At 43.3% G+C, this 17,468-nt stretch overlaps 1 protein-coding gene across 3 annotated transcripts in view; it reads left to right on the forward strand.

Moving 5' to 3' along the window:
• The window catches only part of Ahi1 (Abelson helper integration site 1), a 149,702-nt gene extending 132,448 nt beyond the window's left edge, over nt 1–17,254 (forward strand). For 2 of the 3 annotated variants that reach the window (XM_055599407.1, XM_055599409.1), the window contains 3 exons: nt 4,632–4,681; nt 10,301–10,385; nt 15,891–17,254. In XM_055599407.1, the coding sequence (XP_055455382.1) occupies nt 4,632–4,681; nt 10,301–10,385; nt 15,891–15,893 (138 nt within the window). In that variant the 3' untranslated portion in view covers nt 15,894–17,254. The remainder of the gene's footprint in view (nt 1–4,631; nt 4,682–10,300; nt 10,386–15,890) is intronic. The other variant, XM_055599408.1, reaches the window with a different exon arrangement.
• The last annotated feature ends 214 nt before the right edge of the window (nt 17,255–17,468 follow it).

Genomic DNA, 17,468 nt, shown 5'->3' on the forward strand with positions numbered 1-17,468 from the left:
GGCAGCCATGGAAGCAAAGAGGAAATGAGGAAAAGGACTAGAAATACGACATACACTTCTTGTCCCCCTTCCTCCACCAAGGCCCTACCACACAGATCACAGTGATGCCATCACCCATCAACACATTAATGCACTGAGGAGAAGCATTTAGTGCCCTAACTGTAACAAATAGCAGCAACAAAGCTCACTCTAGACTCTCTGAAGAGGCTGAAAAGGGCGCTGGTGCAGAGTATGGAGGTCCATAAACCGGCCCCCTCTGTCTCTCTGCATTCCAAAGAAATTAGGAAATGGAAACTGGTAAAGAAAATTAATTTACTTACAGTTTGGCCAAAGGAAAAGGACATGTAAATTCCTCTCTGTTGTGCCTGTGGCAATCTTACTGTAAACAGAAAATGAAGACCAGAACATATGGAAATGTAGCTGTGAGACAAGTTAGGCCAGGTTGCCTCTGTTGTCTGTGTTCTGGCTTACAGCTTTTTGTTCAAGTCCATAGAGAGAAGTCTTAAAGTCTCCTGAGCTGTTTGTTTTTATTTAAGAGACAAGAATAGGAAAGATGGCGTAAGATCCCTACCCATTCCTGGCATGGTAGAGTTTCTTGTCCTTAGGTCCATTGAAGAAATACAGTGTGAGAGCCCTGTCTAGAGAGGCTGGCTTCAAACTTGACTCCTGTGTATTTTTAAGACATTCTAATTTTGAAAAAAAAAAAAAAGGAGACAAGGGGTGATGGTTTGACAGCGAAAGGAGAGTGAGCAAGTATCACTCTTACACTATATCCTCCTGTCAGGCTGTGCATGAATACTTCATGCACCATGGCAAAGAACCATTAAAACCTTTCAAACATGATTGCAACGTCTGTTCTAATCCCAGACGAACTCCAATTAACTTTTTTTAAAAATGAAACGCAGACAACAGCTTTTAAAATCCAACATTTTAACCCAACAAGCCAAAGATTTATCACATGCTAATTTGTCACATGCTAAAGAATGACACTAAGAAAATGCTGTTTGTTACTTTTTTTTCCATAATGAAAATGTCTTGGTTCTATAAGTACAAACAAGTGTGTGTGTGTGTGTGTGTGTGTGTGTGTGTGTGTGTGTGTACAGTATAAACAGTGACATTCATAACAGTCACCTCAGATCCGAGCTGTGTTCAGGCAGGTTTGCTGACACTATATGGTATAATGGTATACACAGTGCCAAGTGTGTGTGCTGTGGGGTTAACACCAAGGCTGCTTGGTGCATTATAAGCCAGCACTAACAGAAGTACCTCACACTCCATACCCATGTAGTGACACGATTGTGACCTACAGTTTAAACCATGGAAGCCACACCAGTGGCATGGCGTGCCAGGCCATACAAACCTAGCTTTTGCCCAGAATGATTCTACTTCATGTTTACACTTGAGACTCCAAACAAAATTGTACCGAAAATGTGTTGGGTTGTTTGTTTGTTTGTTTGTTTGTTTGTTTGTTTTGAAACAGGGCTTCTCTGTGTAGCCTTGGCTGTCCTGGACTCGCTTTGTAAACCAGGCTGGCGTGGAACTTACAGAGATCTGCCTGCCTTTGCCTACCCAAGTGCTATGATTAAAGACATGCGCCATCATGCCTGGCCCGAAAGTTAGTTTTACTGTTAAGTCAGTTTTAGAAAACTTGGTGTAGCCCTCCAGCTCTGTCTGTATCCTTGGTAACTCTGGGCCTCCATTTCTTCATCTGTAGAAGCAAGAGTGTGGTTTGTGAGAGCTTATGCATTTCTGCTGAGCCCCTCTTCCTTCTAACCTAAGAGAGGTTACGTGGCTTGTTAGGGCCACACAAAGTTAACAACAAAACCAAGAATTTAACCATCAAACCCTCATTGGCAACCTTCCTCTCTTGCATCTATGTTCTAAAAGAAGAAAAAAATTCCCACAAAATAGAGAGGAAACATTTGGAAAGGTAGATGTGTCAGTGGGTGAATAACAGCATGTAAACTGAAGTTATACTCCCTCACATTTCTGCCCCTCTGATGCTGGTGTGCTAGATACAATGTATATTGATTGAACTTCCACCTGATTTCACATTCATTCCTCAAGTTCTTAGAGAAATCTGTGCCGGTGAGTTATTTGCATGGCCTGTTTCTCTTTACCAAAGCTGTTTGTACGTTGTTTTCCCCTTGGTAAATCTCCACATAATCAGTGGTGTCACTTTAAATCACTCCATTTATCATTTCTTTCAAATTTAAACCTCATGGCATTCTAAATTGAAAATCATCCCAGAGAAGCTGTGAGGGTTGAGGAAGCAGGCGCCTCTGGAGTTTGATGCTACCATTCCTCATCTCGATTTGCTCATCTTCCTCTCTTCATCCGCTCCTCTTCAAATCAAGGGGGTCCATGAAGAGGAAATGAAGTCACAAAACAGCTGAGGTGTGTGTGTGTGTGTGTGTGTGTGTGTGTGTGTGTGTGTGTGTGTGTAAAGAAGGGAAAGAAGGGCAGCCCTGCTCCTTGGCCTTGTGGGGGGGGGCACTCATGGGCTGACTGCATTCCATTCTTGGGGGCTTTTGCCGAAAGATAAGACAGAAGAGCTCACACAGACACCTCCTTCTTCCCCTCCCACTGCCTCCATGAGTCACTGCCCATGTGGCAGCGGCTGCTGAGACCCAGAAATGAGCAAGTAAAGGTGCTTAGAATGAAGTATTTGTCCTGATGAAGCTTGTGTTCTTGCAGATAAGTGGAACAGCATTGCAATGTAGGTTCACTACTAATTTAAGACTTACAGGATTTGAACATAGCCCAAGCCGCTTTGCATTATAAAAATAGAATGAGTAGTTATGTAAGAACACAACAGGAAACACAGCATGGACCATATTTAATCTCTTTTTATCATTTATTAATTTTTTTTTACTTTCACACACATTGCATTCCAACTACTGTCTCTTGCTCTCGCTCTCGCTCTCGCTCTATTTAGTGTTCTTCAGACAACCTTTCTGAGGGTATCCTAGCAATTCCCAGGAGCAGACTCTGTTATAAGCAGACTCCTCAGACTCACACAGGGCTAACAAGAAGACTGCACTGGGGTGTTCCCTGCGGCTCCAGCACAGGGGCAAATCAAAGAGATTTCAGATTGTGAGCTGCGTGTCCAGTTCCCTCATTAAGTCCAGTCATTTTACCATGCTTTATAATCATACAAATATTTTTCTGGTAAAATGCTGGCTTCCCTTGGGCAAAGAGGTAGAAATAATACTTACATATTGTAAAGAATTTAAAAATTCAAACCTCTGGCAAAAGTGTTTGGAGCACACATGCTCATGAAAGAGCTGGGAAGCTCTGTGAGGGTCAACGCTCTCTGCGTTCAGTTCATTGCTGGTTGTGCTGTTGGGTGAGGACAGGCGAGGTATTCGGGAATCTGAACTAGTTTTAGAATCTGACATTGACTGTGAGTATGGATTTTTTTCTCAGTCCATTTTAACTGAGACTTATCGACGTGGTGGAGAACAGTCAAGGCGCCATCAGTCCTTGTGTTGGGGTCACTTGCTGCAGCACCCATCTTTTACCCCATCTTGTTGTTCTTTAATTCCTACTGTAAGCGTTTGCTCTAAAGCCACCTGATAGGAGACACATAACCATAGTCCAGAAATCTCTCTCATGAGCACGGCGATGCTTGTAAGAGATGCTGCGCGCCAGAGCTGGCGCAGAGTACAGGCCTGCAGACTCTGCCTGGGGAGGAAGAAGTGTGGCAGCTGAGTGGGCCTCAGTGGGGAGAGGCGGGGAAAGCAGTAGTTCTCAGACAAGGGTGAAAGAAAAGCAGGGTTTCGTTTCTTTCATTCTAGTTTTTTTATTTGTTTCCTAAATGACTTTAATTTACATAATTGTGTAGACATCTCTCCTCTGTACATAACTGAGCAACTTACTGTCTTGTTTTAAATGTCAAATGGATCTTTTCAGCAACATTCATTATCTCTAAAAACCACTTTCAGTCAGTTTTATGGCAGCACTGGGTTGATATACAAAGTACTGTGTTACGCTAAACACCATTTCTTCATTATACTTCGGGTTGGAGCTAATGCTCCAAATTAGAGGAAGTGCTAGCATTTGGAATGTAAGTTGGTACCTCCAAAAGTACATATTAACCTTTTTCTCAAGGGTGCCATTAATAAAGCAAGATTTACTGAACAAATCTGGAAAAGATTTACAGTGTTCAAATTCAGAATCTTGCCTTTAGTTCAGTTCATAAAATATGGATACACTGACAACAATAGAAAGAAAAGCAGTGATGAAAGAAGTATGTAGAATTTAAGTAACAAACCACAGTGTTAACTTAAGCTAACAAATAACCTCTCCCCTTTGTTTTCTCTTGTTTTTTTTTTTCCTTTTTTGTGTGTGGGTTTTTTGTTGTTGATGGTGATGGTTTTGTTTATTTGGGGTTTTGTTTGGTGCCAGCATCTGAAAGCTAACCTTGTTTATGAAGTGTCCACGATGTCGTGGACTAGCCTGGCTTTCCAGGAGTGAGTAAGTTACTGGGATAGACATGCATGTTCAGGACGGGCATCGACACCATTGCTCTGTCTTTATGCAGAAAGCTGGTGGGGATCCTGTGGACGATAACCACATTGACCCTTCATGTGTGACTTAGTGCTTGGTTTTTCTCTCCTTATTCACAGCAGTCCCTCAAGTCCCTGGATTCCACACTGGGCTCACAGTCTGTGGCACAGTGAGTAGCTATTCCTTTTGTATAACTTGTGATGATAAGTGGCAGTGCTTTGTTCTGTTTGTTTGTTTGTTTTGTTTTTTAATATTTATTTATTATTTATATAGCCTACATGTATGCTAACATGCCAGAAGAGGGCACCAGATCTCATTATAGATGTTTATGAGGCACTATGTGGTTGCGGGGAATTGAACCCGGGTCCTCTGGGAGAACAGCCAGTGCTCTTAACCTCTGAACCATCTCTCTAGCCCTCTGTTCTGTTTTTAAGGATAATCTATCTATACCCCTTTTTTATAATACAATGATCACACTACAAGTTGGATTTCGTATAAATGATTTTAAAAGACTTTAAGATTGTATTAAAATCCAGAAAAATAATGTTATGTATAAACAGCAACACGCTGAACCTCAGATGGCCTGTTTTTATTTTTCAATTACTCTGAGTAATGTTTTGAAATAACATAAACTTGATACAAGCAAATAGGTAAAACTGAACTATGAAATATCTTCTCAGAGGCGTTACAGGGAAAATAGCCACGTCCCCGGGGTGTCATCAGAGGGTGTATGGTCTGTATCACCAGCAAAGCCTGAGTGCAGCATCCATGAACAGCACTGGCACCTGCTAGCTCCTCTGGGACCTACACACATATGCACACAGACCCTGCTGAGCTTCCTGCAGACATGTTGCTTCAAATTAAGATATGCTACATGCTTTCACAATCTGAAGAAGAATTCACCTCTTCCACTTCAAAAATGCTCATTCAGATGACAGGACTTACCAAATGAAACCATGCAGTCTGCTACAAGACATATTTTACTCCAAAGATGAGAGCTGTGTAGTTTTTCAATAGGCACTTTGAAAGTGAAGCAGTCATATTCTGGAAGTTTCCTTATAATTCTTTTCACAGGCCCTCTGTTAGTCAGATGCTAATGCTGTAGGACGCCACTGTCAGTGCCTAACTTGAGACCCCGCCTCCAGCTCTCACCACTGGGCTTGCATGTCTCTTTCTCAGCTACATTCACTGCCACAGTTGCTGTGGGAAGATATTACTGCTGTAACTTCGGGGGTCTCTTACTGATCACCAAATGATACAGGAAAAATCAAGGTCCTTTCTTGGGGTCCTCTGTCTCATTAATAAAAGAATTTAAGAATGGATTTGCACACAAGTCAAGAACAGTGTTATTAGAGTTGGAAAGAAAACCCCAGGGCAGTCACAGAGTGGATCTCTGTAGCTGTGAGGAGAGAGGAGAGAAAGCCAAGCCATTTAAGCCAGTGTGGGGTTCAGCACACGCAGCAGACAAGTAGCCACATGGTAAGAAAGACTAGAGAAGGCAAGGAGGCCAGCCCTTAGGGAAGCTGCTTTAAACCCAGACAAAAAGAAAAGGAGAAGTTGCACTTTCCTTCAGAAATGCAGGCAGTCTCACAGATCTGCTTAGCTAAGGCATGGCAACCTGCTTTGCTGGGTTAGGGCTTCTGTGCCGCAAAGGTCTCTTTACACCTGTCCCTTCAGCGGGGCTGGAGGGGAGCCCTCCTTCCCTTGTGTGGTTGCCAGATAATGTACTAGAACAACTGAAAATTAGGTCTGTACCAAGACAAGAGGTTCCGTTCTCTTAACAGTTATTTATTGCTACCCTGAGAGTATCACTTTGTTGTTTATTGATTTTTGCGAAATGAATACTAGTGATAATTGTGTGTGTGTGTGTGTGGCTGTGTGTGTGGCTGTTCTGTGAGCACATTTGCCCAAATCATCACATTTGATTCTCAAAATGTCTCCAAGAAAGACAATGCGATCTAGGAAGGCAGCAGCTTGGAATTCAGCTCTGTTCTTCTTTTCGTCTTCTCTCTCTGCCTGGTCTACACACAGGCATAGCTTTCTTTATTGTCTGATGAACATTTTTCACTTCATTGAACTTTTACATAGTAATAAAGTTAATAACAAAATACTGGAGCCTAAGAATTTATATCTTTAAACTATTTAGAACTGCTTAGTAAACATAGCAGTGAAAGGGCACATTCCATATTCTCCACAGTGGATAGCTTTTCAGGTGATGCCACGCCCACATGCACCTCCAGATAAAGTGTAGGAAGTGTCACTGACACCTGGGCTCCATTGTCAGGCAGCTCAGGTGCTTCTGTTGCATGTACAGCACTTCAGAACCTTCTGCAGCCGAGCACTGTAGCCCAGGCCTGCAATCCCAGCACTGAGGAGGCAGAGGCAGGTGGATCTCTGTGAGTTTGAGGCCAGCCTGGTCTACAGAGTGGTCCAGGACAGCCAGGGCTACACAGAGAAACCCTGTCTCGGGAATACAAATTAAAAAAAAAAAGAAGAAGAACCTTCTGCAAATCCAAAGGAAGAAAAATTCCTAAGTTTGGATGTGCCCATGCTCATCCACCCAGAGCCGTTGGTAACTACCTGTACTCTTTTTCTTAGGTCAGTGAAGATGTATTTTCTTACAACTTGAAAACTGTACACCAGTTAACGGTAGAAGCACTGTCCTCCAGAATATACAGAGAAAGTTATTTCATTATGCAATTATGGTCCTAGTTCCTTGTACATAAGTACACGAACAGGGTCTCACTTTTATTTCCCTGAAGCCCTTCCTTTCCATTTCAAACATTGGCTAATTTATTGAATAACCAAAGTGAGCCACATAGACTGTTCTTAGCACTTTCTGCTTAGGTTTCTTATCTTGTTAATTATTCTTGTGTATGTGAGTGTATGTGTCATATGTTTGTGGGTGTTTTTACGTTTGCGTCTGTGAAGTGTGTGTGTGTGTGTGTGTGTGTGTGTGTGTGTGTGTGTGTGTGTGTGTGCCACAAGTTGGCGTCTGGTATGCTCAGTCACTCCCCACTATTTACTGAATCAGGGTCTTTGTTGAACCTAGAGCTTGCCCAAATCAGCTAGTCTGGATAGCCAGCTTTTGTCAAAAATTCCTTGTTTCTGCCTCCCAAGCTGTGGGGTTCTAGGCAGTCTGCAATGCCTACCCAGATTGTATGTGGTGCTGGGGTCAAAACTCTAGTCCTCTCTGTTTCACAAGCAAGCTCTGTCCACTAAACCATGTCTTCATTCTCTCTCCCCTCTCTCTCCCCTCCCCCTTTCTGAGAAATGTTGATCACTTTATTATCAATTCATATACATTTTTGTAAAGCTAAACTCTTTTTAAGGTATAGGAAGAAACTTAGCTGAAGCATTTTCTTGAAAGTTAAAGTCCTAACCTGTGTCCCATGCCCTGTAGTGTTTTTCATTTGTCACCTAACACCCTGGTCTGTTTCTAATGAAGTTTCTTAAATATATTATCATCATTAATATACAGTGTGTGTTTCCTGTTTCCTGTGTTCTGTATTGATTTTTGTCTTGGGATTTTCTTTTTTAGATTTTTAACATTAGTTGGGTTTGTTTCGTTAAAAGCTTTGGATAAAGACATTGGTTCAGATAGCCAATATTGGATTCCTTTCTAGATACTCAGGAACTGACTGAATATGAACAAAATCAAATGCTTTTGTCATTGTAAGCCACAGTATTTTCCCACTCCCTCCACTACCCATCCTATTCCAGCCCCCTGTTTGTTCTTTTCTCTGTAAGGATGTAGCTTACAGCCCACCTTTCTCCCCTGGCCCCCCATCAGTCACCAACTGAGAAATTGCCCAAAGGCTTGCCTGTGCCTTCATCTTATGGAAGCATTTTCTTAACCGAGGCTCTCTCCTCCCAGCTGACTTTAGCTTGTGGCTAGTTGACATAAAACTATCCAGCGCAGCTCGAAAAGCTGGCCTCTGGGTTTCACACACACCCATCAGTGCACATACCAACATACACGTCAGCACACCTACCCATACAAAACACTCACACATATACATGCATATATTTTTATAGATCTGGTTTTATGTATACATATGTATTTGTAACACTTTTAGTGAAATATACTTGATAAACTACAAATAACATACTTACACATTTCAGAGTTTAAGAAAGGTAGATACTGTAAACCATTACCATAATTAAAGAATTTCTCTCTCTTTTTTAAAATACCTTCCTTTATTTCTTCCTTTATGTAACTACCATCCCTTGACAACCAATGACCGCTCTCTCCTAGAGTTTCAGGTACCACAATTTGTGTATTCATTACCTGTTAGTAAGTAGATCTTTGAATTGTCTAGTTTGGAGCCACTTCAAATATCAGCACGTGATTGTCTAGATATTTGTATTTACTTCTCACAGGTGAACAACTAGACTTGGAGTAGCTGGAACGGTTTTCCATACATTTTCCTATATGCTGTCACATTTATTGGCTTACCTGTGTGTAAGAGAGTTGTGCTTCCTCACCAATACGTAATATAGTCAGGTGATAATTTCAGCCATTAGAATCCCAGCCCATATGCTTAGAATTTGTATATCCTTATCCCTAATTTTGTGTGTGTATGTGTGGTGTGTATGTATGTGTGTGTGGTGTGTGTGTGTTGGTGTGGGTACATATCCATCCATAGATTTCTTTGGTGAAGTGTCTGTTTAAACAATGTTTTTCTGTCTGTTACTTGTCTTCATTAGTGCCTGTATTTGGGGAGGGGCAGTGCTGCACGCTGCAAATGTGTGGCGCTCAGAGGATAACTTGAAAGAGTTGGCTCTCCCTCCATCCATCCATGTGGAGTCTGGGAAGCAGATACTACTGAGCTTCAGGAGGATGTTATGTCTTCCAAATATGGCCTCTCTTTGACTGTCACATGGCTGCCTTCTCGCTGGCACACATGACCTATGTGCACACATGGAAAGCGTATGTGCATGTGCCCATAGGCAAGCACATGGCAGTGTTTCTTCCCTTTAAGATGCTGGTGTTGTCCTAACTGGATTTAACTGTGAACTTATTGGCCTTCCCTAAAGCCTGTCTCCAGACACAGTCTATGAGCACTGCAGCCTGAGTACGAGTTACATACCTGAGCTCACATGTTCTTTATCTTTGCTGCTAACTGCTCTGTTTAGTATAGTTCCAGCTCTCGTACATACTCTAGAGAAAAGACTGGTTTCCTAACCCTCGGCTTCTCTCTTCTCGTGTTTGTGTACTCTTTTTTTTTTTAACATACTTTGTGCTGCAGTAAACCATGGCTCATGTTTTGCTCTCACCGCTGAGTTTTTTCTTGCCTTCTACAGTTTTATTGTTACAACTCACACAGGAACTTATTCCACTCTTTCTTTGTCATTAAGAAATATCCCATAAGGCGGGTGCTGGGGCTCACACCTGTAATCCCAGCGTGCAGGAGGCAGAAGCAGGTGGAGCTCTGTGAGTTTGAGGCCAGCCTGGTCTACAAAGTGACTCCAAGGCTACACAGAGAAACCCTGTCTCAAAAAAAGAAAGAAGAAATATCCTGTAAAAGAAGATAACATTTTCTTATTTTTCCATATGCATCTAGATTTTTTTTTTCCAGAAACAGACAAGAGTTGTCTCGTTCTTGTCCCTTCATGGCTAACATCATGGAGCAACTGTCTCTCTCCCTCCTTTGGATAATCCCACCTGTGGTTCTGCGCAGTGGTTTTTCTCAGTTCATCCCACTGTCCCTTCCCCAGACCCAGGCCTTACCTAATCCACTGCAGCAGCTGCCTTACTGGCTTCTCATTCGTAATCCTCCTGTAGGTCTGAGAAGAGCACAGAACAGAGCTGGGAGGACGGAGGACACAGAGCAAATATGCAGAGGAAGAAGAAAGTCACCCTGATAGAGGTAAGAGAAAAATCAGCAGAGAATCACAAATGGGAGAAAATCAGGAAAAAGTTATTTTATCGCCAGGAAAAGACCTCAGACATCCTAGTCACTAGTGACAGAGGCCAGTGAGAGCAGAGCTGGCACAAACTCTGACACACACAGGAGCTGACACCACGGGAGCTGTGGGAACTGAGCCAACAGAGGAAGTGTTGGTGGAGAGTCCTAGATGTGTAAGTCAGACTGTCTTCAGCCTAAAAGGAAATGACCACCAGAGTAGTCTTTCTCTCCAGAATTCTGGGCTCTGAACAGAGACTCGGCTGTGCAGTAACTAGTAGAGACCTTGACGTAGAAATCTTTATATGGAGGGAATGACAGGACTATCTGTGAATTGAGAGGTGAGAGCCCCTGGAAAGCCCTTCTGGGCATGGGAGGAGGCCTGGGGTCCTGAGGAAACAAGCATGATGGACAATTTAACCTGGACAGGCGGACCGTGCTTACCTCTGAGATGGGCCCTTAGGGACGTGGTAGGGGGAGGGCAGCATAAGAAATGGAAGGAAGCCTGTCAGGACACCTTGACTTCTCTGTAGGCAGAAGGCTGTTGAAATAAGGTTGTTACAGCCCTTACTACACCCACATGCATATATTTGTTTTAGACTCAGTTTCCACTACTTAAATCTGTTTGTACAGAAAACCCAGATGAATCATTAAATAATCCTGGGGATGGCTTTTTATATACTCATGATGTTGGAATTAGAAAACATTTCTGGTTTTCTCTGGGTTTTTGTTTGGTTGTTTTTGTGATGGTGGTTTGTTTTTTTTAGGGGAAGGGCAGTTCCCATTCCCCAGGCTGGCCTCAGACTCTTGGGCTGAAGCAGTTACCCAGAATGTGAGACTGGAGCCACATGCCACTATGTCCAGCTAGGAGTCATTTTAAAACAGATGTTATATAATAGAAAATTTAAAATAATGCATGTTGGAAATGAAAAGAGTGGAAAGACGGCTCAGCAGTTGAGAGCACTCGCTGCTTTGCAAGACTCAGGTCCAGGTTCCAGCAGGTACAGAGCAACTTGCAGCTATCTGTAACACCAGTTCCAGTACCGTGCTCTGCCGCCTAGTCTCCTGTATCTATGGTGAACATATACACACACTCACACACACAGAGACACAGATACATACATGCACACATTCATATATACATTCTACATACATACACATGCATACATACATACACATATACACACATACAGGCAAAACACTCAAACCTATAAAATAAAAATAAATTTGTTTTTAAAAAAGAACATATGAGCCAATAAAGTTTTTAAATAATAGCTGGACTGGAGACAAATTTTACCTAAAGGATTTGTACCTGTTGTATATAGAAAGCTCCAAGAAATCATCAGAAAAGGAAACATATCACTAAGAAAACTGTGAAGAATATAGAGGAATGTTATTAAAAGAATAAATAATTTTGCAATAAACATGAAAAATTTTTACTTTAGAAGTGATCATGTTCATGAAATGAGAAGTAAAACAGAAAATTAGATATTTTTCATCACAGAAATGACAGTAGGTTTTGGAACTGAGGAAACGTAATTTTGTGACGATATGGGGAAGTAGGTTAACCTCTTAAGCACATGTGTCCCAGGGTACCGTCCATTCATTCTCGGGGGCAAGTTTGATAGGAGGTTTGTTTTTATTTCCATAAAAGGGGGCATATGAGGGGGTGTGGTTTTCAAAATTATTATGTAGCCAGAGGAGTTTGTCTGTCCTCCCAGTTACTCCTGTTCTAAGGTGGAGGAATGGCATGAGCCATGAATTCAAAGCTATTCTGGGCAAATTAGTGAAACCCAACCTCAAAAATAAACATGTTTATTTGTAATAGCCAGAATCTGGGAACAACCCAGATGTCCCTCATCTGAGGAATGGACACAGAAATTGTGGTACATTTACACAGTGGAATACTACTCAGCAATTAAAAACAAGGAAATCATGAAATTTGCAGGCAAATGGTGGGATCTAGAAAAGATATCCTGAGTGAGGTATCCCAGAAGCAGAAAGACACACGTGGTATATACTCACTTATAAGTAGATATTAGACATATAATATAGGATAATCATACTAAAATCTGTACACCTAAAGAAGCTAGGCAAGAATGAGGACCCTGGGTAAGATGATCGATCCTCATTCAGAAAGGCAAACAGGATGGACATCGGAAGAGGGAGAAAACAGGAAACAAGACAGGAGCCTACCACAGAGGGCCTCTGAAAGACTCTACCCATCAGGGTGTTAAAGCAGATGATAAGACTCATAGCTAAACTTTGGGCAGAGTGCAGGGAATCTTATGAAAGAAGGAAGAGATAAAAAGACCTGGAAAGGTCTGGAGCTCCACAAGGAGAACAACAGAACAAAAAAATTAGGGCCCAGGGCTCTTTTCTGAGACTGATGCTCCAACCAAGGACCATGCATGGAGATAACCTAGAACCAATGGGCTGGCTCTTTGATCCCCTCCCCCTAAGGGGGGAGCAGCCTTACCAGGCCACAGAGGATGACATTGCAGCCAGTCCTGATGAGACCTGGTAGACTAGGCTGAGATGGAAGGGAAGGAGGACCTCCCCTATCAGTGGACTTGGAGAGGGTCATGGGAGGACATGAGGGAGGGACGGTGGGATTGGGAGGGAATGAGAGAGGGGGCTACAGCTGGGATACAAAGTGAATAAGTTATAATAAATAAAAAATTAATAAAAGTTTAAAATATTAAAAAATACATAAATAAAAATAAACAAACATGTCCTCTGACCTGACAGTAGGGGAGTAGCTGAGGAAAAGAGAGAGAGTCGGCTAAAGTGCCTTCACATAGGTATTTAAGGAAAAGATTAATTCAATCTGTATGAGCAAAGCATTGGTGAAAACATCTCAGGCTCAACCTGCTGGTTCTGTTGATTTGCCTCTTAGGGAGGAGGGCAGCGGTTGAGCCCACCTGGGACAGGGGCGGTGGGTTCTGCTCTTCTAAAGGGACTTTTTTAAATTGTGAAACACTTAGGTAGTACAGTTCAGGTACTCGTTACTCATGTGACAAAATTGCTTCTGTGTGTGTGGAAAGGTGTGGTTGATAAATCTGGAAGGCAGGTATAACAGTCAGCATGTGCATCAGGTGTGAGGTCACTGTCTATGTGTGTACATTGAACAGTGTGCATCAGAGGTTTGAGTTCACTGTGTGCACTGAGCAGTGTGAATCAGCAGGTGTGAGTTCACTGTGTGCACTGAGCAGTGTGAATCAGCAGGTGTGAGTTTGGCATCTAAGTGGTGAGGCTGTGGTGATTGTTTTTCATTTTTATCCATGTATTTCCTGATTTTTTTTCTACTCTGCGTTTTTACTTTAACATTCCTTTTAAAATGAGTGTAACCTCACAAGTTTCTAACATGATCTGTTCTAAGTGGGGTGCGTCCTCTTCCTCCTTGTGGAGGGCTCTGCCCAGAGGGCGAGGTCTCAACAGTGCGCATGGGAGCAGAGCTTAAGCCTGGAGCTTAGCACAGAGGCACCGAGGCAGTTTGTGCCAGTCCAGCCTCTGGGGGTTAGCCTAGCCAGCTACTCAGTCTCACGGTTTTACACAAACATCAGCCCAACTTCATGTTCGTTTTCACGATCTTGCTGTACAGATTCTCCTCATTCTCTCTCCCCCTCCCCCTCCCCCCTCCTTTTCTCGTTGTCTTAAGGGGTGTTTGAAGCCTTCTGTTTGTGTCTGTCCTGTGTTAGCTCTGGGCACACTCTGTGTGAAGGTGATTCAGGGTGTGCATGGACTTGGGGTTGTGTTCCCGGGTAGATGGGACCTCCTCCCTGTGCTTAGCAAAGCTGGGCTGTGTCTGTCAGCAACTGAGTGTCCCACTGTCTGAGTAGCCTGTGGTGCACACTTGACTGTTCCGTTCCCTCCATCCTGACCGTCTCCTGCTCACAGCAGTCTGTGCAAATCCTGAACTATTCCTCCCTCTTGATAGCCCCAGTGATTTCCCATAAAGACTTTCTTCGCTGCTGCCCCAGCTGTTTCTGAACCTCTCTGGGTTTCCTCTCCCGGGGTTTCTCCCGCTTCTCTGTTTGCTTCTCACAGCAGGTCCCCACCTGCCTGCTTCCCCAGGCTCTGCGTCTGTCTCTGCACGTGCAGGGGCTAGTCACTGCCCTCCAGCTGTGCGCCCCTCTGTCACCCTTCTTTCCTGCCTTCCTTCTTTTTGTCCTGCCACCACCATGAGCCCGTCCCCTTCTGTTTGTTGTTTTACTCCTCTCAGGCATCTGTTCTCCTGTCTCTATTTTGCAGGTTTTAGGGTCTGTGTGTGACACCCTGCATTTATTTGAACCTGTGCTATACTTTCATAACAGCAGTGGCTTTTCCGGCTCTTCCTGCTACTATTGTGGCTTAGAATGTTGTGTCTGCTCCAGTTTACACTTAGCCAGTTGCTTTCATGAGCTTCACTTGGACCTGTTTCTGAGCTTCTACATATCTATATATCTATGTCTATATGTCTAAGCAGGAGTTTTTCTGTGTAATTACATTTAACAAATTTAAAATCAAGAAACCTGAATGGACAACAGAATTTTTCTGAACCTTGAAAGTATCTATTTCTCACATGAAAAAATAATAATAATGTAACCACATACTTAAGATAAGGCCTATTTTGAAAAACACAAGTGTTTGCCTTTCCTCCGAGCTGGTAGGAGAGCCAGGGGAATGGCTAGCCCCTGCCCTTGCCTGCCACACTGTGTCAGCCGTTGCTTTGCTCAGAGGTGGCCTGCAGAGCTCTTGACATTGTTCTGAGGCTACAGCTTGTTCCTAAGGACACCCCAGTGTTCCAGCCTCTCAGGCTAGAGGGAAGTCAGAGGTGTTTAAAGACCAGATGTTGGCTGTGCTGTGAGTGGAGACACTGAAACAGTCCAGCATGAACCCCACTGTCCATTACAAGCTGGTTGGTGCCCACTGTGCCCTCTAGAAAGCAGCATCTGCATGCCAGCCCTTGATTCTTAGCAATAATTTAATGTGTTGTATTCCAAAATGTGTCTAGGTCCATGCTCAGCAGTCACTATCATGGTCAGTCAAAAATGAAGTGCGCCTTGTCTCGTTTGGCTCATGTAGTCTGAAAAACATGATAATCAGCCCAGCCTGAAAATTAGACACAGCTAGCACTGTTGGATCCTGTTGAGAATGGTCTGTGTTCTTAGGGTCACGAAGCAGAAGTGTCCTCCTGATGAAGAGAAGGGCTGCCCTCCCGCTGCTTCCTTTACATGGTGCGCAGTTTGGGGCTGCTGCGCCTTCTCCTGAGAACTTTCCTGCTTTGCTCCCTGGCTTGTCAGTGCAGGCACGGTCAGTCCAGTTGTCATCATCCACAGAGATGTGCGCAGTGCGCTTGGAGGGACAGATCTGGGTAGCTGAACAGCACAGCCCTTGTGTGTGCTATTGCTGGGTTTCTCGCTGGAACTGCTGCACAGGTGACAGCCAGAGACGGTGTTCATTATCTTTGTGTGCTTCTCTCCCTAGTGAAAAGTTGGGAAAGAATGAAGAAACAACCCGATGAATAGAAATGAAAAGCCTAAGCCAAATGGATTTCTGTTGAGATGTTGGATGAAAACAAGTATCCACTGTTTACCAACTTGACGAAAAATCTCAACTGAGGTTTGGCTGTTAAAAAAAAAAATTCACTGTGGCCTCTGTGCTTAATTGTCGTAAACCATTGTGACTGTTACTGCTCAAAGTATCGTACTGTTCATTAGTAACTACATCAGAATTGCACCGCTGCTGTTGGAAAAGCCAATAAAGAAACCCCCAGACTGCTGCTCAGCAAATGTTAATAAAGTGTGCGCACCGTAGGCCTGTCCACCCAGTCACCAAGCAGCGTCCCTTTGTCTGCGAGTGGCTGTGGGTGTGATTCACCACTCAGAGTGCACAGCACCTGCTTGTGCCCTTAAGTGTGTGTCAGAGACAAGCAGCTTCTCGGTAACCAACAACCTGCTTTTCGGAGCTCAGTGTTTAGGCTGTTTATGAATCATATATGTAACTCAGCACACATAAGCGAAGAGAGATTTTGGCTGCACTGGCAAGAGTGAACCAAATTTACTTCTATTTTTTAAAGGCAGATCATATTTAAGCATATAAGTAATTTATGGATATAAATTGTTGGATATTTATTTTAGTCTGAATATTTGTTTTTAAATTATTACATGTGTTCTCTATGTCTTTATCTCTGGAATAACGATGCCATTAACCACATGGCCATATGTTTTGAAGTTGGGTGTAACAGAGGAAAAGTCATCCTTCTTGGTTCTTGACTCCCTTTCCTCAACTACATGATAAGTCTATCAATAAGCATTTGACCTCAGCAGGGTCAGAGCCTGTAAAGTTAGAAAACTCATTGACCACAGTAGACAATTGATTTCTTAGAAATAAGAAGTGAGAGCAGCTGCTGTGCTGAGCAGGGGATGTAAACAAGTCCAGATGCACCAACGTGAAGAGGCTTCTAGCAAAAATATGTTTGCCTCTCACCCCTGCACATGTTCTAGATGCTTAAAAACAGCCACATGGCCCCGCTGCGAGGACCTCGTAATGTTGTTGTTGTTGTTGTTGTTGTTAAAGGAGTTCTCACAAGCGTACAGTGCAGCACTGAAAGTGGCTGAGGCCCACAGTCCTCAGCACCCAAGTCTCTCCCGCCAGCACGCCAAGCTGGTGTTGTTCCGGTTGTGTATGTCTGTGCTCCAGTGCCAAGCTGGTGTTGTTCCGGTTGTATATTATGTGCCCCAGGTGTTTTGGGGCCAGAGCTGACCCACGCTGTACACACTTCTTTTCTGTCTTTCGAGTATACTGCTTGATACAAGTAAAAATAAATAAATAAATAAAGACTTATGTCTCAACAATTTCTGCTCACGATTTTTTTTTCTTTTCTAAGTGTGTGTGTGTGTGTGTGTGTGTCTTCGAGTGTGTGTTAGCATGTGTGGGCATGCAGGTGTATTTTCACATATGCGAGTGTGGAGGCCCTGGGTTGAGGCCAGGGATCTTCCTCAATCATTCTTCCACTTTATCCTGGAGGCAGGGCCTGTCAGCCCACAGCTCACTGGTGAGGAT

The sequence above is a fragment of the Psammomys obesus genome, unplaced genomic scaffold (assembly GCF_907164565.1).
Source record: "Psammomys obesus unplaced genomic scaffold, mPsaObe1.curated_primary_1811, whole genome shotgun sequence".
Taxonomy (NCBI): domain Eukaryota; kingdom Metazoa; phylum Chordata; class Mammalia; order Rodentia; family Muridae; genus Psammomys; species Psammomys obesus.